A 23,651-nucleotide genomic window follows, 5' to 3' on the forward strand; every position below is an offset into this window, starting at 1 on the left:
TGACACTTTAACCATTTAATGGAATTACTATAAAATGCTCATATAAACTATTGAACAGCACCACAAAACCACATAAACTCTTGAAATAGATACCTTGCAATGAACTTTGAACTAAGACTTTTAAAAATCCACATATATTTATTTACAGATGTTGTTAAAAGGTTGACAAGCAAGTTTTTAACTCATGAAAATGGCCCTTCTTAAGCATTTTCTGATGTCAATTTAACCAGATGTACCTCACAGGTATCAGACAAACATGTCAGACAATCAACTGAAATTCTCCTAATTACAAGAAAAGATAAGTTAGCCTATGGTAATTTGTCTTTAGTCTCTTTTATTCTTTGGTGTCCCTCGACAGCACTTCACGATGGCGCGAAGCAGCTGAAGACCAATCCATAGCGACAGAAGTGCCAACAGTAACATCATCGACCAAATATCCATATTGTAGATTTTGTACCTAGAAAGCAAATGTATAATTACAAAAATTGTGATATTTCTATATTTTTCCTTACATTAGAATGCGTGCTAGAAGATAGTCTCATTTTCAATATGACACAAAAATGAATGATTAAAGAAGCATAAATAATTATATTTACAATAACTTTTCCACTAAAGTCTACGAAACACATACCAGGGCATGTCAGCTATGGGGCAACGGAGATGCCTAGCTCCATTGTACCGGATAACGTATTCGGTCCAGTAAACCACAGTTTCTTGAGGAGAAATTGGTTGATCTCTCATTATTTTAGACTGCATTTGTACATGTTGCTGCATTCTGAAAGGGAAAAATGGGATATCAAGAAAGTTTATTTTACTATGATATTATAAGTTCTCACTTATAATGTCCAACAATACAGAATGTTAGAAAAGACAACGAGAATGGTACAGTATACAGAAATTACAAAAAGGACAACGATGAAGAAGTCTCTAAGCTCCTTTTGAAAGTTCCTATGGGATCAAGTGATCTTGATCTTTCTACTTTTCAGAATATGCCAAGACCCTATAGGCTCTTCTTTGAGACATTTGGGTTTACCATGATTCAGCAGCTTTGTATAAATTTCAGAAAAACTGAGAAAAACCATAGATAAAACATTTCTTTAGTTTTGTAAATCACTGAATCATTTTAATAAGAATAAATTGGTAGATATTTACTACCTTTAAATGCTGACTGTTCAATGGACTAAATATTGAACACAGAAACAAGTATAACTTTGTTCAAACACATACTGTTGATTATCTATGACTCCAATTATACTCTGAAGGAGAACCTCTTCTGTCATGTCCTTCCAGAGGATTGTCTTTCCCCAACCTTGGCTTTCAACTGTCCTCATGTTTGACTGCTGATCAGCAAAAACTGGCAGACCTATGATGGGTGTTCCATGATAGATAGACTCAAAGGTGCTGAACAGACCACCATGTGTTATGAAGAGGCGCAGTTTCGAATGACCTGTTTACATTCGAGAAGGAAAGAAGAAGTTCTGTTTAATATTGTGCCCCATAAATATTGTTAAAATAAGATGAATGTATTGAAGAAGTTCTCATAATCATGAATTATACCGTATCACCATTGAGTAATATCCAGAGGAAATACAGGCTGTCCCCTGGTTACGACGGGGGTTCCGTTCTTGAGACGCGTTGTAAGCCGAAAATCGTTGTAAGCCAGAATATCATAAAAAATCCTAAGAAAACCTTACTCTTAATGCTTTGGAAGCATTCAGAACTATGTAAACTGCATTCTGATTGCATTTTTCATAAAAAAAACTTCAAATATTGATTATTTTGCATTTTGGTGTCATATTTCTTCTGCCAGATCAGCATTGTAGGCGTCGTAACCGTGGAACATGCGTCATAACCCTGGAAATAATTTCTGATGAATATAATTGTAAAGCGCCTTAACCTCGGAATGTCGTAAGCCAAACCCGTCGTGACCAGGGGACTGCCTGTAATCACTTCAGATCATAATAAATTATCATGTAATGCCAATAAATATGTTCGTAGTTTGCAAACACAGAGCCACTCACCTAGAATATCTTGCTGAGGCAGCCACTTCATGATTTTTACATTTGGAGGCAAACCAGGCATGACGTCACCGTCCCATTTCCACAGCACCCGCTGCTTCAGTGAGCTGAATACCTTGATAAGCATCTGTCTGTTTCTGGTTATAATTTTGGAAGATTGCTAGGTAATCTTTATATGCCTAAAAGTTTGTTATTAACATGAGGGGAAAGTATTCCTTTACATTAAATAACTTTCAGCTTCATTTATTAGTCATGATTTGTGCTTTGTAGTTACATCTGTTAATGTTACAATCAACAAACTTACTTCTCGGGTAGATCAGTAGATTTTACAACACTTCCCAGGCTGAAGTAGATGAAGCCATGCTCTCCAGAACCCTCAATCCACTCCTGAAGATCCTGTGAGGAAAACAAGCTCTTATAATGCAGAAGTATTGGTGGCTTTCTCATGATTTTTGTGAATGCCTTATGTGAAGTCTTACATTAGAAGACGGGAGATTGCAGGAAGGGAAAAATGATATCCCGAGTCGTAGATTTATTTATTCCAAGCAGCAAAAGGTAAATAAGTACAGAGACTCTGCAGAGCGTGCAGTTTGCGCCAAGAGCAGCATGAAGAATAGTCATGCTCATGTGCGGGGTGCATACAGGAACCAGGGCGACACATGCGGATGCGTTCACAATAGGCAATATTATTAAATACATGGAAATGGATAGTACAGCAATTGAATAGTAAAATATACATTATTCCACAGTTTATATACAAAAAATAACCTATTAATACCTGTGGAAGTGGCTTGGCTGGATGGCAATGAATCCCTCCAGCATGAACAATGCCTGGGACGTATGGACGTGATGGAAATTCAAGTTCACGTACACTGAAGAAAGGATGAACAGAAATATGTACGTATGTATAGCAAAACACATTCATCAAAGAGATATAACGAGTAAAAACTTATTGCTGTCTTGTTGGGTATATGTGCTCACATAAAACAGGCTGCATATGATTACAATACCTGTTCAGTGTTAGTGTACTCTTATAATATAAGTTTGGAATGCAATTATAATTGTGTTAATATGATTAATTCACATCAGAACTTGTGTATCATGGTATGAAATGTTTATTTCTGTGTTCAGATTTCCCAAATTTAAAGATAACATGCCTTAAGTGATCCATTTTTCATTTTGAAGTACGTAAGACACACAGAGAGTGAAAGCTCATAAGCCTTTTGCAAGGGAGTCGTATTCCCACTTTGAGAATGTCTTAGCTAGGTGATTTCTTTATCGGCGCAAAACAAGCGTAAGACCCCCCAAGCCGCAATGTTATCCAGCCCCTTGTAAATAGATTAGGTAAGCGTATTTTTTCTTATCGCGGTCGAGCCTGTGAATGGAACAAGAGAGCCTTATTCATAGCCTTATGTGAGCGCAGTCAAAGAGGCATTGTATTAGCCATTCCTATAGAGATGACGTAATATGTTTTCACCTTCGACTATAGACTAATAGCATATACGCTTATGGGTGAGAGAACATTCATTAATTCGCTTTGAGACAGGCGGCGTGCGTTATACTCTCTCTCTCTCTCTCTAAAAATCTCTCTCTCTCTCGCTCGTTCGCGAGGCTGTTACAGTAACTTAACGTAACGAGCTGGTCACTCATTTTTATATAATTCTTAGTAATATATGTGTTGTTTGTGGAATCTGAACATAGTTTTGTATCTATTGGTTTTTGTGAAGGCGCCAAGAAAATAGTGAAAAAGTGTAAAATTGTAACAGGCCTTTTGATTGACGCTGCAGCTGTGTATAAGGTATTTTTACAAATGTTGTGAAGTGCACTTCAACGTTTTATTATTTCTAAACATTTATCTTTTGCTTTGTTCTTTTCACATATTCCATTTTTGTTTATATGCTTAATGATTGTACTGTCAATACTTTAATTGTTTTCATATTATGCATTATGTTTTTCTGCATTGTCTTTATTTTGTTTAATTAGTTTGAATAATATTCTATTGTATACATTTTGAATCTTACACTAGTGAATCAACTTGCATTTAATTAAATTTAATTTCAAATTTAATTATTGCTTTATGATTTAATTTAATTAATTTTCTTGATAAACTTTGATTGAATTTTGCTTAATAATTAACTCAAGAATTAATTAAACTTCTGTTTTCAAGTAATAATAATTTCCCTGAGATTGTGAATTTCACTTATAAATTTTGAATTTAGAAATAAATTTTTGTATTTAAAATTTATATGAGAATTTCATTGAACCACCAACATGATATTTTGTTTGTCTAGGTAGAAATATTGAGTGATAATTGGGACGTTTCCCACAAATAAAACAGAATCAGGGAAATACTTAAATTTGAATTTGCACGAGTGATACCCTTTAATTAAGATTACCTCACTCATATTTTAATGACTTAGACTGATTGTTTTCTTGACTGTTCAGTTAGAAAAAAGGGATCACTCTTACCTTTAGAGTATTCAGTCGTTTAGTATTTGTGATGAAGGGTCAGATGTCTGTCTGTAGTGAGGTAAGTAACAACCAGGTACTTGAATGAACTGTGCTATAAGTACAAAGGGTGTCCCAGACCCAGGAATAAAAGGGTCTCTTGTATTGCAAGTACAAATGGTAAGTGTAGTAACCAGATACTTGGCAATTTGGGTTAACAAATATTAATGGTGTCCAGACAAAGATCTTTGACTATTTCATGCACCAAGTATTAATGGTATCCAGAACCAGATACTCTGCGCCACTTCGTCACAGTACCTACACTGACAAACAAAAGCCTGCTCATATCTCCATTGACATAACTGGCCTAAATTCTAGCATAAGTTTCAGCCTCAATTGAGTACATTATCTGTTGGCTTACTGGAATGTCTGACATTTTTTCCAGGCTAATCTAGTTGTTCAATACACTCCTAATACCACAATTATCTCGTGCCACCTACAGTCAAAGACACTGTTTGACGGTTTCATTACCACGCCCAAGTTAACAATGTGACCAACGTCTTAACAGCAGGTTTACCAACATAAATGTGTAATGAGTCAGAAACATTCAGAAATGTTAGCCTAATACATCCCTCAATGATCTGTCAAATGCAGGCAACTCATAACCTTTGTTTGATAATTTATAGACAGGCAAAGCAAGATATACAAAATAGAAATGGAAAGTCAATATTATTCACCTGTTCAAAAATATCATGGAGACATTTTTCTGTATTTCTTCAAATGATGGCATATCATCTGGGCATAGTCCAGAGCTGCGACACGTTCCTTCCATGCTGTGAAGAAGTCATATTATATAGTTGAATAACCTCATAGGATGATACAGTACTGTAATCTAATTTTTGGAAGATCTACGTTAAACTTTTTGAAGATCTAGATATGTTAAATTTTACTGTAATAACTCCAATATGACTAACCAGTCGACAACTAGCGAGGGTTAAGAGAACATGTCTCAAAAGTGCCGTGTTGCTGCTGCATTAATATTTATGAACGAAGTGAAAAAGAAAAGGAAAAGAAGTATGTGGGTCCGAAAATGGATAAGCAGAAGGGGAGAAGATGGAGCACATGCAAAATTATTAAGAGAATTGTTTGAGGAAGATACATCGAGCTATAAGAACTTCGTTTGTATGAGCCCTGAAGTCATCAAGTTTTTTTTGAAAAGTCAGCTTCAAGTGCAGCCCCCTGGAGAATCTATAAGGAGAAGATGCACTTGACAACTGATAGCCCTCCAAGGCTGCACTTGATGAAATGAGCTTTCTAGGGCTTTTTGAAGTGTCCGCATTCATTTCTCATTATCTCCTATGTTGCACCGAAATGCATCGTGTTCTTACCTGAATATTACATATTATATGTAGTACTGAAGATTACATGTCATTAAGTATATACTTATAAAGAAAGTAAAGTTTTTTTTTCTGCTTACATTTGAAGGACAAAGTGCAAAAATTTCTGTTTTTACCAAAAGCAGTACAAACAACTGACTGGAAGTGCTTGAGTCTAAAATGTCCGGTATAAGCTAGAAAATTTCAGCCCGAGCACCAAAGACAAAGAATGACTAAAAAGAAAGAAATAAATAACAGAATGCGGCGATGACAAAGAGCCGCCGAAAAAGAAATCCTACACTTGAAAAGAAGGAAAAATAAACAAGGGAAAGAAAAGAAAAATTGCTTCATCCCGCACTCCTGTTCTCTCGAGAGAGTAAACGAAAACTTTCACAGACCTGAATGTTCACTGAATAGAGTGGAGAGCTACAACCTAGCTCTACGAGCGTGCTGTTTAGACTATAGCGTGCGCGAGAGAAGAGAAACACTCGCGAGAGTAGAGAGAAAATCTCGGAGAGTACTCTACAGCCTGTTTACATTCCATAGAGCAGCTGTCTGAGAGCAACTCGCGGAAAAAAACTCTCCTATCTAAACGCACCTTTAGATAGTTACATTCATCTTACATTCAACAATTATAATGATATCCTGTTTCGAATATTAACGGTGTAATTCGCATACAGTAAATTATTAAAACACTTTTAAGATATCCTGTTATTTACCTAAAACTTACAGATAACGTAACTATGTAAAGCCCAGGACGCAGTGTTACCATACGCAAACACCAAGGGCGGGTGGACAGATGGGAAAAAAACAGATTATAGTTACAATTTTTGTAAGGCATAAGACAGTGTTCCCTTAATGCCATTATTATATTTAAAAACCAACACAGCCAACAATCAAAGTGATTACTAAGATGAGGCTGGCTGACTTTTTGCTAAATCCATAAATACATAGCACAAAAAACAACTATCCGAGAGCTGGAATACTTACTTTCTAAACATGAGGCGGAAAATCTTTACTCCAATAGTTTCTATCAACACGTTAGCTGTTCGTTGAAGGAAGGTGAACGGGTGCTGATAATCAAGGATGGGAATACTCAGGAAAGCTGGGTATAATGGATTACCTATGTCCTCAGCATTAGTACTCAAGAGCCTTGTAGGTGACACATAGATGAAGGGAACCTGGAAGAAAGATTTACCACTTATTTTGCTTGAAGCGCACTACTATAATGTTAGACATATTTCCTTAACCACACAATAGGAGGGTTCCTTCCAAGTCAACTGATTAAAGATCAGCCATTTCAAGGTGTACTGATACCCTTAATCAAGATAATACAGTATCAAATGCTCTCTTTCCAAATACCTGTGCTGTACAAAAATTCATTATTCCACCAAATCTCTCCCGAATGATATTTTTAGTCACACTTTCCTAACTACAAACTGTAACATTATCACCTACACTGAGGTCAAGTGGAAAACTGATGAAAAAACCCTAAATTTTCTAACTACAAGTTGCAAATGATGTGCCCCTGATGGAAGTGTATTCTCTCTGATCATTATCAAAGGGGTTTTAATCATCCAGTTATGTGCTCACCCGAGGTGCTTCCTTTATAATTATATATAAAAAAAAATACCCAGAATGCCATTGCTGCTCTTTTACTAGAAAGACAGTGCTACTATGAAGGAATTGGTAAGGCAAATGAGTCATACATCTAGACTCAAATAAGGTTTGCCCAAAGGCTTTCTTCCTCGGGACAATTGAACTCATTACTACAGGTCTAAAACTTGGTGGAGTACAACAGAACCAGTGGAACTTCAGAGACAAAAATGAATTTCATTAACATCACAGGAAAAGTCAAAATATTTCCACTGGTTAAAAAAAACGCTGGAAACGATGTTTCTTATGAATTCAGATACGAGCCATCATTCAAATCATTTTTAGATGAGTATATTTGAAGAGCGACGTAACCTTGAAACGACATAACCAGAGTCCAACATAACACAGGGACTACCTGTACTAAAGATGATGGTAATTCTACAGAATAGTTCTGCATGGACTGCTAGGAACGTAACTGCGGATACGACATCCACTAGGGATTGGGGCGTCCAATGTATTTTGCCGTGTTTAGTACTGGCCCCTGGCAGTTAATTACAGTCGTCCAAATAAATATTACTTAAAATTCTTGTTCAGAAGACCGCAACTGCCATAGTTTAGGCCGCCGCCGAATAGTACTATAGATCTACCAAGTTGATCCTTGCAACCTTACCTTTAATTGATGGACTATCGAGAGATAGCAATCACAAAAGAAGTTGGACAGGAGAACGATGTCATACTTCTCTCTTGGCAACTCTTGCACTTCTTTATTGGCCAAAGTTTTGTCACAGATATCAAGAAACTGAGGAATATGTCCTACGCCAGGGAGGAGTGACTGCTCAAAGTGGTTTACATTCATTAGGCCAAGATTTCCTTCCGGAACAACAACCTCACGGATGTTGTCTTTGACTCCTTTGGATGGATAAGGTGTCACAAAAGTCACCTGGAACAGAGAAAGTAAATGTAACTGAGATTATTATTTTCTTGTTATTATTTTACAAGTCATGTTACTTTAGCTGAACTATACTCGGTTTTTTTCCATCTGTCCACCCACCTGTGGTGTTTGCGTATGGTAACACTGCATCCCGGGCTTTAAATAATATCCTATTTTGAATATTAACGGCGTAATGCGCACACAATAAATCATAAAAAAGACTTTCCAGTTGAAATGTATACCAAAATATCTTTTTATTTACCTAAAACTTACACATAGTGTAACTATTTAAAGCCCGGGATGCAGTGTTACCATGCGCGACCACCACGTCCGGATTGACAGATGGAAAAAAAACAGAGTATAGTTATTAATAACTGCTTCTCTCTCATATACGGATTATTTTAATATCTCAGGCATCGTTGCATAAAGAATGTCTGCCCAGCTGCTACATTTTGTTGAGGAAATAGGCACCATTCGCCATTGTATATTGCAAGTAACTGAAAGCTGAAAGTCAAAAGATTTCCATACAAAGAGAGACTTCTTTTTAAAAGGAGTCAAATGAATTAGTTAATAAAATTTACCCCTTTTCCATAGGATTTTACACTTGGATGTTTTTCATATAAGCCAGAGCCCAAAAGATCTCTAATCTTGAACTTTGTACATTGGTTAAGCCACATTTATTCTACCTAGTTACAGCAGACATCTGATGTCTCTTCAAAGATCACAGATCCACTTCAAAGTCAAAACTCTGACTTTTTTTCCTCTTTTATTATAAAAACCAGGCTAACTGAAGACTTCAGGTCCTAAGAATTTGACACTGACAAATTCTTTAAAAGTTACAGGTCAATTTAATGGGAATTATCCTGTTTGTTTCGAGTTCTGGTTTGGATGAAACTTGGTAGGTACCTTATTGGTTGATGGTGTTTCCCAAAACGGTAGGTCTACAGTACTATTCCGCGGCGGCCTAGACTGTGGCAGTTGCGGTTTTCTATGCAGTTTTACCTCCTGAGCAAGAATTTGAAGCAATATTTATTCAGACGACTGTAATTAACCCCCCCCCCCCCCCCCCCACCATCCAAGGACAAGTACTAAACACAGCGAAATACATTGGACGCCCTAATCCTTAGTGGATGTCGTATCAGCGGTTACGTTCCTTGCAGTCCGTGCGGAACTATTCTGTAGAATTACTCCCAGAACTGTTTCACTGAATTTTCGAAGATTACAGGCCCATGTTAGTCTGTCAAACAATAACTAAGCCAACTAGAATAACAAGCACGTCCTCGACATTGTTGGATGTTGTCATTACAAACAAACAACAAATGATTGTATATTCAGATGTAATTTCCTGTCCCATTGCTGATCATGAGCTAGTAACTTTACAAATTGATATCTCTAAGCCAAGGAGAATACCTGTTAAAAGAACCTTTCGTTGTCTTAAGCATTACAGCCAGGACAGTTTTTAGTACCTTACTAAATAAGGCTCCAGATTTTAATTGTATTCTACAAATTGATAATGTGGGTGTACAGGTTAATATTTTTACCAAAACCTTTGTTTGCTGCTTGGATGAATGTGCACCATTTGTGACCCAAGAAATTACCCGGCCCCCCAGCCCCTTGGATAAATAATAACCTTAAAGCAGAAATGAAAGCTAGAGATGACCTACAAAAGAGAGCTAAAACAGATATACAGAACGAAACACTACAAGATCATTACAAAACGAAAAGAAACGGGTTAATACTTTGATTAAAGCTAGTAAGTCGGAACACTTTAAAGATAAATTTCGTAACTGTAATGGCAATGTGCCTAATAAATGGAAAATAGTTCGTGAAATGATCCCCAAAAATAATAATGCCCTTTTACCTGATTATAATGATAAGAAGGAAAAAGCAGAAGAGTTCAACCAGTATTTCTCAAGTGTTGGTAGGACAGCCTTTGAAAAATCTCAGCAAAATCTAGATAGGAGCAATACTTCACAACTTTTAAGAAATGAGACGAATATAGTTAATGAGAATTTTAATGACTTTTTTAGGCTACAGCCAGTTGATGTTGAAACAGTTATTTTAGTAGTTGGGGAGCTTAATGACACGGGAGCCTATGGATCTGATTTGATATCCCTCCGTTTCATTCGGGACGCCTTACCGATAATTGCGTTTTACTTAACTGTCATAGTAAATACCTCTATAGTGACTTGCCTTTATCCAAGTGATTGGAAGTTGCCCCACGTTCTGCCCTTATTTAAGAGTGGTGATGCAGATAGTGTAGAGAATTACAGACCGATATCACTTTTGCCAGTTATATCTAAAATTCTAGAAAAGATTGTGTCAATTCAACTCATAAAATATCTCCTCGAGGAAAATGATTTACTGTCTCACACTCAACATGGATTTAGGTCTCATCTCTCTACTGAAACTGCGTTATTGAAAGTTACAGAAACTATTTACAGAAATATCGACGACAAAAAGATATCTTTACTTATTCTATTGGATCTTTCTAAAGCCTTCGATAGCGTTAGCCACAATATTTTACTTCATAAATGTACACAATTAAAAATTGACCCTATCTGGTTTAAAAGCTATCTAGTAAATCGTTACCAGTCAGTGAGATTAGGCGATGTTATATCCTCCCCTAAACCAGTAGAATTCGGAGTTCCACAGGGATCTATCTTGGGGCCAATACCTTTCCTAATTTATATAAATGATATGGCTACTGCTGTGCGAGACTGTATCTTGGTTCAATTCGCAGATGACAGTCAACTTCTAATGACTGGAACTATAAATGAACTAAATAACTTTATAGTAAGAGCAGAAAGAATATTAGAAATGGCGAGATGTTATTTTCAAATTAATGGATTAAATATTAATGAGTCTAAAACTAAATGTATATTCATTGGCTCTAGGCAGTTCATATCCCAAATTCCTGAAGACACAAAAATAAATTTCAATGGATTTGCAGTTGAGAAAAGCATTAAAGTAAAAAATCTTGGGGTATATTTTGACCAGCATATGGTATTTGACGGTCATATATAGATGAAGTTTGTAGGAAGGTAAATGGTACTTTAATATACTTAAATAGAATTAAGGACCGATTTGATAGTGAAATGCGGGGAATGGTCGTTCGGTCTCTTGCCCTGAGCATTCTTGACTACTGTTTAAAGATCTGGGGCTCGACAACTACGCAGCAGCTGCAGCGGATACAGAGGCTTCAAAACTTTGCAGCAAAAGTAAATGATGGGAAAGCCAAGAAGTATGATCATGCAACTCCAATTTTAAATAATTTGCAATGGCTGACAATCAAACAGAAGATTGATTTTGATTTATGTGTCATGATCTTTAAAATTTTACATAATCTAATTCCACCATGGCTTTTTAATCCAATAAGAGTTGGAGATAGACGTAACAGACAAACTAGATTGAATGATGACCTTTTTGTTTCAAGAACCAACACTGATCTAGGAAGCAGAGCATTTGTTGTGCGGGGTCCATCAGTGTGGAACAAACTGCCAAACCAACTAAAAGCATTAACTAATATTAACTCTTTTAAACTGAATTTGAAAAAGTATCTATTGTTCAAATAATTTTTATATTAAAACTTTATATATATTTTAATTGAACTCTTTTACACTTTTACTCGATTTTAGCAGACTATTTATAAATTATAGATTCCATTTTAAGATAAATGTTCATAACTCTAGTTTTATAAGTACCTGTATTTCATAGGTAATTTTGAAATCGAAATGTTATAATCATGCTAAAGATAATTTTAATATTATAGAGACATATGCTGTAACTTTTATAACAAATATTTTATCAAGGTCAAGTACTGTTATAAAAAGATTCATATTTTATATGCAAAATTTTCAATGTTTTAATTACTTTTATGATGTACCTATATATGTCACAAATTCTTTATTGTTCTTAAAGTTGTATAAAGTAAATCTGTGTTTTTAAGTTTTATAATGATGTAAATTTTTATGAAGGCACATGTAAATATCTAAGTTTTAAATGTAAACTACAATGTAATTTGTATTTATTGTAATAGCCAATGTAAATATTGGAATAAAGCTTATTATTATTATTATTATTATTATTATTATTATTATTATTTTATTTTATTATTATTATGATTATTATTATTATTATTATTATTCCCAATTTCTGATGCCTCGACCTCTTGCTAAGGTGTTACAGTTTCAATTTAAAGGTCACCTTTTTTCTGACATCGACACAAAATTTTGCAATACACATAGGCTAGAATTATAATCCCTTGACCAGAACATCCCAACATGAGACCAAAACAAGAGGGACTGAGTTGTGAACAACAAGACTAATGTTTTGTTTGTTTGTATTGTGTTTTTACGTTGCATGGAAAGAGACTAATGGGTGCGTGAACTTGCCTGATGTCCACTCTTGGCGAGTTCTTCTACAATGGGTTTGTAAAAGTTCTGATGACTTTTACTTCCAATGGCACCAATGAAGAGAATGTTATAAGCACTACTTTCCTGAATCACTGTCACACTCCACATCAGTGCTATCAGCAAGGACCAGCGAGCCATCGTTTAGGTTTTGTTCCTGGTGAAAAACAAAAATACGGTAGGAGGGACAAAAATAATGTGATACTAACCCAGTTTACAGAATATTACTTAAGAGGTACTTATTAACTTATTGCTTTAGCAAAGCGGCACATTTAAACCTAATAAAATTCACTAGTACCTGATTTTTTTCCAGTTCATAATATTGAGCATTATTTCTATATAAAAGCAAAAATCAGCAACTAGACTATAAAAAAAAAAATAGTACCTACTGAAATATAGCACTTTTAACGCTTTAATTTACATATCTACCATGGACTTACCTTAACAGGTAACTGGTCGTGTTTTCTTAAAACTATTACCAGGGTCGACGATAACCCTTATATTGTATTTTCACTAATAGCAATGGACTCAAACACTGGTTTCATTGATGCTGGATAAGGGACCAAAATCATTGATAAGATTAATGTTATCTTCAGAAGATATTATAATCAAAATAATCTAGTCATTACGTGATAAAAGCAACAAACATTGATCATTAAATAAATTCCTCTGTATCATGTACCAAGGTCCAAACCTTTCGACTTATACAAAATTTAAACCAAAGGCCAAGCATTATTTGTTTGTATGGTGTTTTTATGTTGCATGGAACCAGTGGTTATTCAGCAACGGGATCAACGGCTTTACGTGACTTCCGAACCACGTCGAGAGTGAACTTCTGTCACTAGAAATACACATCTCTGACCCCTAAATGGAATGCCCGAGAATTGAACTAGTGGCCACTAAGGTGCTCACCACCAAGGTTGCCGAAGAAAAATTGGATACTCTTTACCAAGTGGATGGCTCCCACAGCCAGTTACTTTCTCATAGTTAAGTAGTTTTACCATGATGCATTTGACTTTTCTCTAAGGTGTCACTCGGGAAAATTTGGATCAAAAAGTTGACGGTTAGGTAGAAAAGGGATAAACGAAAGCTGTAAAAGTCCCTTTAGCAATTGTGGAAGTCTCCAGTGCAGTTCAAAAATGTTGTCTTGTAAATACTATAACAAAGCCTCCAATGCTTTTAAGCATATGGGTACTTTGCCAAAAAAAGCCCTCATTTTTGTTATCTATCTTTCACCAGCCATCTTATTTCTTACTTGTTTACCTTTAGTATTTACATGTTTTATTGTCTATTTCAGAGAAACTCCCTTTCTTGACTGTCTTTTCTCTTTTATTGTTCATGTCAATTCCCTTAGATGCTCATCTACATTAAACTAAACATCAATAAAATAGTATACAATGGATAAGAGAGTGACACTTTAACCATTTAATGGAATTACTACAAAATGCTCATATAAACTATTGAACAGCACCGCAAAACCACATAAACTCTTGAAATAAATACATTTGAACTAAGACTTTTAAAAATCCACATATATTTATTTACAAAATAATGTTGTTAAAAGATTGACAAGCAAGTTTTTAACTCATGAAAATGGCCCTTCTTAAGCATTTTCTGATGTCAATTTAACAAGATGTACCTCACAGGTATCAGACAAACATGTCAGACAATCAACTGAAATTCTCCTAATTACAAGAAAAGATAAGTTAGCCTATGGCAATTTGTCTTTAGTCTGTTTTATTCTTTGGAGTCCCTCGACAGCACTTCACGATGGCGCGAAGCACCTGAAGACCAATCCATAGCGACAGAAGTGCCAACAGTAACATCATCGACCAAATATCCATATTGTAGATTTTGTACCTAGAAAGCAAATGTATAATTACAAAAATTATGATATTACTATATTTTTCCTTACATTAGAATGCGTGTTAGAAGATAGTCTCATTTTCAATATGACACAAAAATGAACTATTAAAAAGCATAAATAATTATATTTACAATAACTTTTCCACCAAAGTCTACGAAACACGTACCAGGGCATGTCAGCTATGGGGCAACGGAGATGCCTAGCTCCATTGTAACGGATAACGTATTCGGTCCAGTAAACCACAGTTTCTTGAGGAGAAATTGGTTGATCTCTCATTATTTTAGACTGCATTTGTACATGTTGCTGCATTCTGAAAAGGAAAAATGGGATATTAAGAAAGTTTATTTTACTATGATATTATAATTTCTCACTCATAATGTCCAACAATACAGAATGTTAGAAAAGACAACCAGAATGGTACAGTATACAGAAATTACAAAGAAGGACAACGATGAAGAAGTCTCTAGGCTCCTTTTGAAAGTTCCTATGGGATCAAGTGATCTTGATATTTCTACTTTTCAGAATATGCCAAGACCCTACAGGCTCTTCTTCGAGACATTTGGGTTTACCATAATTCATCAGCTTTATATAAATTTCAGAAAAACTGAGAAAACCCATAGATAAAACATTTCTCTAGTTTTGTAAATCACAGAATCATTTTAATAAGAATAAATTGGTAGATATTTACTACCTTTAAATGCTGGCTGTTCAGTGGACTAAATACTGAACACAGAAACAATTATAACTTTGTTCAAACACATACTGTTGATTATCCATGACTCCATTTATACTCTGAAGGAGAACCTCTTCTGTCATGTCCTTCCAGAGGATTGTCCTTCCCCAGCCTTGGCTTTCACCTGTCCTCATGTTTGCCTGCTGATCAGCAAAAACTGGCAGACCTATGATGGGTGTTCCATGATAGATAGACTCAAAGGTGCTGAACAGACCACCATGTGTTATGAAGAGGCGCAGTTTCGAATGACCTGTTCACGTTCGGGAAGGAAGGAAGAATTTCTGTTTAATATTGTGCCCCATAAACATTGTTGAAATAAGATGAGCGGATTGAAGAAGTTCTCATAATCATGAATTATACCATATCACCATTGAGTAATATCCAGAGGAAATACAGGTAGTCCCCGGGTTACGACGGGTGTTCCGTTCTTGAGACGCGTTGTAACCTGAAAATCGTCGTAAGCCAGAACATCATCAAAAATCCTAAGAAAACCTTACTCTTAATGCATTTGGTGCATTCAAAACAATGTAAACTGTATTCTTATTGCATTTTTTATAAAAAAAATTTCAAATAATGATTATTTTGCATTTTTGGTGTCATATTTCTTCAGTATTGTAGGCGTTGTAACCGTGGAACATGCGTCATAACCCTGGAAATAATTTCTGATGAATATAATTGAAAAGCGCCTTAACCTCGGAATGTTGTATGCCGAACCCGTCGGAACCCATCGACTGCCTGTAATCACTTCAGATCATAATAAATTATCATGCAATGCCCACAAATATGTTCCTAGTTTGCAAACACAGAGCTACTCACCTAGGATATCTTGCTGAGGCAGCCACTTCATGATTTTTACATTTGGAGGCAAACCAGGCATGACATCACTGTCCCACTTCCACAGCACCCGCTGCTTCAGTGAGCTGAATACCTTGATAAGCATCTTTCTGTTTCTGGTTATAATTTTGGAAGATTGCTAGGTAATCTTTATATGCCTAAAAGTTTGTTATTAACATGAGGGGAAAGTATTCCATTATATTAAATTGCCTTCAGCTTCATTTATTAGTCATGATTTGTGCTTTGTAGTTACATCTGTTAATGTTACAATCAACAAACTTACTTCTCGGGTAGATCAGTAGATTTTACAACACTTCCCAGGCTGAAGAAGATGAAACCATGCTCACCAGAACCCTCAATCCACTCCTGAAGATCCTGTGAGGAAAACAAGCTCATATAATGCAGATGCATTGGTGGCTTTCTTATGGTTTCTGTGGATACTTTATCGCTTTGTCAGTTCAAACTGATCTTTGACTATACTCGGTTTTTATCCCCGCGTGTGGTGGTCGCGCATGGTAACACTGCGTCCCGGGCTTTTGATAGTTACATTTAGCTTATATTCAACAATAATAGCAATATCCTATTTCGCATATTAACGGTGTAATTTGCATACAGTATATTATTAAAACACTTTTCAGTTACAAATGTACACCCAGATATCCTTTTACTTACCTAAAACTTACACATAGCGTAACTACCTAAAGCCCGGGATGCAGTGTTACCATACACAAACACCACAGGCGGGTGGACAGATGGATAAAAACGGAGTATAGAAGTTTATATAAAAAAAATAACCTATTTAATACCTGTGGAAGTGGCTTGGCTGGATGGCAATGAATCCCTCCAGCATGAACAATGCCTGGGACGTATGGACGTGATGGAAATTCGAGTTCACGTACACTGAAGAAAGGATGAACAGAAATATGTACGTATGTATAGCAAAACACATTTATCAAAGAGATATAACGAGTAGTACTTATTGATGTCTTGTTGGGTATATGTGCTCACATAAAACAGGCTGCATATGATTACAATACCTATTCAGTATCAGTGTACCTGCACTGACAAACAAAAGCCTGCTCATATCTCCTTTAACATAATTGGCTTAAATTCTAGCGTAAGTTTCAGCCTCAATTGAGTACATTATCTGTTGGCTTACTGGAATGTCTAACATTTTTTCCAGGCTAATCTAATTGTTCAATACCACAATAAAAAATATTTTGTATTTCATATCTCATGCCACCTTCAGTCAAAGACATTGTTTGACGGTTTCATTACCACGCCCAAGTTAACAGTGTGACCAACGTCTTAACAGCAGGTTTACCAACATAAATGTGTAATGAGTCAGAAACATTCAGAAATGTTAGCTTATTACATCCCTCGATGATCTGTCAAATATAGGCAACTCATGACCTTTTTTTGATGATTTATAGATAGGCAAACCAAGATATACAAGAATAGAAATGCAAAGTCAATATTATTCACCTGTTCAAAAATATCATGGAGACATTTTTCTGTATTTCTTCAAATGATGGCATATCGTCTGGGCATAGTCCAGCGCTGCGACACCTTTCTTCAATACTGTAAAGAAGTCATATTACATGGTTGAATAGCCTCATAGGATGATACAGTACTGTAATCTCATTTTTGGAAGATCTGCGTTAAAATTTTTGAAGATCTAAGTATGTTGAATTTTACTGTAATAACTACAGTATGACTAAAAATTTACTTGTAAACAGTTCTACCAGACTTTGGTGTCTTCCTCAACTGTACAAAGAAGTATATGACATTACAGTTATTTTTAAAAAAATTTTATGTAAAAGCAACATTGCAGTTGTCAAGTCTTGATCTGTCAAACAATTAACAGTTTTTGTTTATTTATGTTTCAAGCCGATGATATTAATCTTGCATCTTTCATGACATTTTTTTTATTTATGGCATCCAATCTAGAAAAGGACTTATTTCGGTAGATCTATAGTACTATTCCGCGGCGGTCTAGACTATGGCAGTTGCGGTTTTCTATGCAGTTTTACCTCCCGAACAAGAATTTTAAGTAATATTTATTTGGACGACTGTAATTAACCCCAACAGGCCAGTACTAAACACGGCGAAATACATTGGACGCCCCAATCCCTAGTGGATGTCGTATCCGCGGTTACGTTCCTTGCAGTCCGTGCAGAACTATTCTTTAGAATTACCCTTATTTCTACAGATGGTGGTCATCCTATCAAACTGAGCACCATACATTAGCCTCCTAATTTTAATTTCATTACAGTTGACCCAAGGTATTTGCAGGGAATGCGTACAACCCCCACCAAATATTATAGCTAAATCCACAAATACTTGACACCCCCTCTAACAATGCTTATAACTGCCCATTTTGCTAGTTCAAACACCAACAAGCCCCTCTGAAAATGCTTATACCTGAGTATTTTAATAGTTATATCACAAATAATTTACTTAGTCACGAAAATTATATGAAAATACAGTAATCAGTGAATATTTCTCTATGAAAAATACTTCTAATAGGCGAATTTTCCACGAATAATGTGTGTATACGTTCCGCAGAAAAATCCGTGAATCTAGAACCAAAGATAGACAGGGGTCCACTGTATTTCCATCTATCATTCTGGTATATTTTGAAAATTCTCTCAAATAATTTCCCTCCCAGCAAATTGATGTAACTACACTCCTCCCACTATTGTGAACGACAGTTCCTCTAACCTGGTTTACACAAGTCTTTGTCTTTTGTATTTCGCAAAAATAAGACTATACTCGGTTTTTTCCATCTGTCCAGCCGGCTGTGGTGTTTGCGTATGGTAACACTGCATCCCAGGTTTTAGATAGTTACATTCAGCTTACATTCTACAATTATAATATCCTATTTCGAATATTAACGGTGTAATTCGCGTATAGTAAATTATTAAAACACTTTTCACTTGCAAATGTACACCCAGATATCCTTTTATTTACCTAAAACTTACACATATCGTAACTATGTAAAGCCCGGGATGCAGTGTTACCATACGCAAACACCACAGGCAGGTGGACAGATGGAAAAAAACAGAGTATAGTTACAATTTACTCAAGGCATAAGACAGCGTTCTCTTAATGGCATTATTATATTTAAAAACAAACACAGCCAACAATCAAAGTGATTACTAAGATGAGGCTGGCTGTCTTTTTGCTAAATCCATAAATACATAGCCAAAAACAACTATCCGAGAGCTGGAATACTTACTTTCTAAACATGAGGCGGAAAATCTTCACTCCAATACTTTCCATCAACACGTTAGCTGTTCGTTGAAGGAAGGTGAACGGGTGTTGATAATCAAGGATGGGGAAACTCAGGAAAGCTGGGAATATTGGATTACCTATGTCCTCAGCATTAGTACTCAAGAGCCTTGTAGGTGACACATAGATGAAGGGAACCTGGAAGAAAGATTTACTACTCATTTTGCTTGAAGCGCACTACTATAATGTTAGACATATTTCCTTAACCACACAAAAGGAGGGTTTCTTTCAAGTCCACTGATTAAATGATTGCTGACGTTCACATCTACTGCAGTGAATAATTATCAGGTTGTCAAATAAATTCTAAACACTGGAAGTGAATCATGACACTAAATGTTTCGACTACAGGCAGTCCCCGGGTTACGTCAGGGATTGTTGCATTGTTGAGACACGTCACAGGCCGGAACATTGTTGAAATTCGTCAAAAATCCTAAGAAAACCTTACTTTTAATACTATGGGTGTATTAAAAACTATAAACTGCATTTTTTATATAAAAAAAAACTCATCAAATACTGATTATTTTGCCTTTTCGGAGTCATATTTCTTTTGTCAGTTTGGCTGCGTAACCCTGGAAATAATTTCTGATGAATATAATTGAAAAGCGTCATAACCTCGGAACTTTGTAAGCAAAAACCGTCATAAGCCAGGGACTGCCAGTATTACTGACACATGAAAAACAGAGCATATATAAGCCTAACAAATAAAGGGAGTAATATATATAGTATTCCTAAATTTTCAAGAAAAATCACTTTGTAATCAGTGTTTAGCCATTTCGGATCTTTCCTAGATTGTAAAGTGTTTTAACCCGGTATGTATTCACCTTTGCGGCGTGTTTAGTACAAGTTCATTGAGGATGACTGTGCAAACATAAAAAAAAAAATGTAAATATCATAAAGATAATGATCCCAAAGAAATATTATTCCTAAATAACAACCACGAACTTTGCTGAAGATCAATATCACAGAAAGATCAGCCAAATACCTTTACTGTACAAAAATTCATTATTCCACCAAATCTCTCCCGAATGATAATATTTTTAGTCACACTTTCCTAACTACAAACTGTAACATGATCACCTACACTGATGAAAAAACCCAAAATTTTCTAACTACAAGTTGCAAATGTGCCCCTGATGGAAATGTATTCTCTCTGATCATTATCAAAGGGGTTTTCATCATCCAGTTATGTGCTCACTTCAGGTGCTTCCTTTATAGATAGATAAATAAATAAATAAACATATATATATGTATATATATATATCTATATATATATATATATATATATATATATTATATATATATATAATGATTGCAAATTGACTCTTTGAAACTAAAGAAGATTTATCAAATTGAATGTACGTATAATATTTATAATCATGTACAATATCAATAGTCAAGACTGTTACATAGTACACATCTCGTCTATATTAAACGCAACACAAAACTACAGGCAGTCCCCGAGTTACCTCAGGGTTTCGTTTCTACACGTGGATGGCGGGAGATACCCCAGCAACGCCCAGAAGGTTCAACATAGTAGAATGAGAGAGTAGTGTGTCTCAATACATTACAGGCATAATGCGAAACATTGTTGAAATTCGTAAGAAAACCTTACTTTCAATCCTTTTTTTGGGTGTCTTGAAACGATGTAACCTGCATTTCGATTGAGTTTTTCATCAAAAAATCCTCTAAATTTTTACCATTCTGTCATTTTGGAGCCAGATTAAAGTTCCAGTTTCCGTTGGACTGGCGACATAAACCTGGAACATGCACTGTAACCTTTTTGACGAGTATATTTGAAGAGCAACGTAACCCTGAAACGACATAACCAGACTCCAACACAACACAGGGACTACCTTGCAACCCTACCTTTAATTGATGGATTATCGAGAGATAGCAATCACAAAAGAAGTTGGACAGGAGAACGATGTCATACTTCTCTCTTGGCAACTCTTGCACTTCTTTATTAGCCAAAGTTTGGCCACAGATACTAAGCATCTGAGGAAGATGTCCTACGCCAGGGAGGAGTGACTGCTCAAAGTGGTTTACATTCATTAGGCCAACATTTCCTTCCGGGACAACAACCTCACGGATGTTGTCTTTGACTCCTTTGAATGGATAAGGTGTCACAAAAGTCACCTGGAACAGAGAAAGTAAATGTAACTGAGATTATTATTTTCTTGTGATTATTTTTCAAGTCATGTTACTTTAGTAAACTATACTCTGTTTTTTTCCATCTGTCGATCCGCCTGTGGTTTTGTGCATGGTAACACTGCATCCCAGGCTTTAAATAATATCCTATTTCGAATATTAACGTCGTAATGCGCACACAATTAATCATAAAAAGACTCTCCAGTTGAAATGTATACCCAGATATCTTTTTATTTACCTAAAACTTACACATGGTGTAACTATTTAAAGCCCGGGATGCAGTGTTACCATGCGCGACCACCACGTCCGGATTGACAGATGGAAAAGAAAACAGAGTATAGTTATTAATAACTGCTTCTCTCTCATATACGGATTATTTTAATATCTCAGGCATCGTTGCATAAAGAATGTCTGCCCAGCTGCTACATTTTGTTGAGGAAATAGGCACCATTCACCACTGTATACTGCAAGTAACTGAAAGCTGAAAGTCAAAAGAAAAGATTTCCATACAAAGAGAGACCTTTTTAAAAGGAGTCAAATGAATTAGTTAATAAAATTTACCCTTTTCCATAGCATTTTACACTAGGATGTTTTTCATATAAGCCAGAGCCCAAAAGAGCTCTAATCTTTGTCTCTTCAAAGATCACAGATACACTTCAAGGTCAAAACTCTAACTTTTTTCCTCTCCTATCTTAGAAACCATGCTAGCTGAAGACTTCTGGTCTTAAGAATTTGACACTGACAAATTCTTTAAAGTTGCAGGTCAGTTTAATGGGAATTATCCTGTTTGTTTCTAGTTCTGGTTTGGATGAAACTTGGTAGGTACCTTATTGGTTGATGGTGTTTCCCAAAACTGTTTGGCTGGATATTTGAAGGTTACAGGTCAATGTTAAAGTCAAGATTATTTTTCCCATGTCTTCTTTTCCCATTTCTGATGCCTCGACCTCTTGCTAAGGTCGCACAGTTTCAATTTAAAGGTCACCTTTTTTCTGACATTGACACAAAATTTTGCAATACACATAGGCTAGAATTGTAATCCCTTGACCAGAACATCCCAACATGAGACCAAAACAAAAGGTACCGAGTTGTGAACAACAAGACTAATGGTTTGTTTATTTGTATTGTGTTTTTACGCTGCATGGAACGAGACTAATGGGTGCGTGAACTTGCCTGATGTCCACTCTTGGCGAGTTCTTCTACAATGGGTTTGTAAAAGTTCTGATGACTTTTACTTCCAATGGCACCAATGAAGAGAATGTTATAAGCACTACTTTCCTGAATCACTGTCACACTCCACATCAGTGCTATCAGCAAGGACCAGCGAGCCATCGTTTAGGTTTTGTTCCTGGTGAAAAACAAAAATACGGAAGGAGGGACGGAAATAATGTGATACAAACCCAGTTCACAGAATATTACTTAAACAGATATTTATTAACTTATTGCTTTAGCCAAGCGGCACATTTAAACCCAATAAAATTAACTAGTACCTGATTTTTTCCCAGTTCTTAATATTGAGCATTATTTCTATATAAAAGCAAAAATTAGCAACTAGACTAGTACTTACTGAAATATAGCACTTTTAACGCTGTAATTTACATATCTACCATGGACTTACCTTAACACGTAACTGGTATTGTTTTCTTAAAACTATTACCAGGGTCGACGATAACCCTTCAGTTGTATTTTCACTAATAGCAATGGACTCGAACACTGCTTTCACTGATCCTGGATAAGGACCAAAAACATTGATAAGATTAAAGTTATCTTTAGAAGCTATTTTAATACAAAATAACCTAGTCATTATGTGATAAGAGCAACAGACTTTGATCATTAAATAAATTCCCCTGTATCATGTATCAAAGTCCAAACCTTTGGGCTTATTAATATACCAATGATGTAATTGCATGGGGAGGATGTAACAAAAGAGCCATAGAAAGGATAAGTATAAAATTTAACCCAAAGGCCAAGCATTGTGACTTGTTTGTATGGTGCTT

General features: G+C 35.7%; 1 protein-coding gene across 1 annotated transcript; it reads right to left on the reverse strand.

Annotated features, from left to right (window-relative positions):
- Positions 1-23,382, reverse strand: LOC135203627 (uncharacterized). The gene is made up of 21 exons (XM_064233466.1): positions 23,273-23,382; positions 22,828-23,002; positions 21,376-21,645; positions 19,457-19,647; positions 17,701-17,796; positions 17,022-17,115; positions 16,499-16,590; positions 16,198-16,331; positions 15,412-15,631; positions 14,815-14,958; positions 14,566-14,641; positions 12,764-12,922; positions 8,109-8,378; positions 6,833-7,023; positions 5,204-5,299; positions 2,797-2,890; positions 2,323-2,414; positions 2,022-2,155; positions 1,228-1,447; positions 632-775; positions 1-457 (listed from the first exon to the last, which is right to left on the reverse strand). The coding sequence occupies exons 2-21, from the start codon at positions 22,984-22,986 to the stop codon at positions 325-327; spliced, it is 3,009 nt and encodes a 1,002-aa protein (XP_064089536.1). The 5' UTR covers positions 22,987-23,002; positions 23,273-23,382; the 3' UTR covers positions 1-324.
- Positions 23,383-23,651: the final 269 nt, after the last annotated feature.

The sequence above is a fragment of the Macrobrachium nipponense genome, chromosome 24 (assembly GCF_015104395.2).
Source record: "Macrobrachium nipponense isolate FS-2020 chromosome 24, ASM1510439v2, whole genome shotgun sequence".
Taxonomy (NCBI): domain Eukaryota; kingdom Metazoa; phylum Arthropoda; class Malacostraca; order Decapoda; family Palaemonidae; genus Macrobrachium; species Macrobrachium nipponense.

Excerpts from the sequence above, each read along its gene's own strand:
- LOC135203627 (XM_064233466.1), bottom strand. The coding sequence starts at position 22,986 with ATGGCTCGCTGGTCCTTGCTGATAGCACTGATGTGGAGTGTGACAGTG. Across the intron at positions 5,300-6,832 it reads TTCCGCCTCATGTTTAGAAA|CATGGAAGGAACGTGTCGCA; the intron begins GTAAGTATTCCA and ends ACTTCTTCACAG. Across the intron at positions 2,156-2,322 it reads TCTACTGATCTACCCGAGAA|AAACAGACAGATGCTTATCA; the intron begins GTAAGTTTGTTG and ends AATTATAACCAG.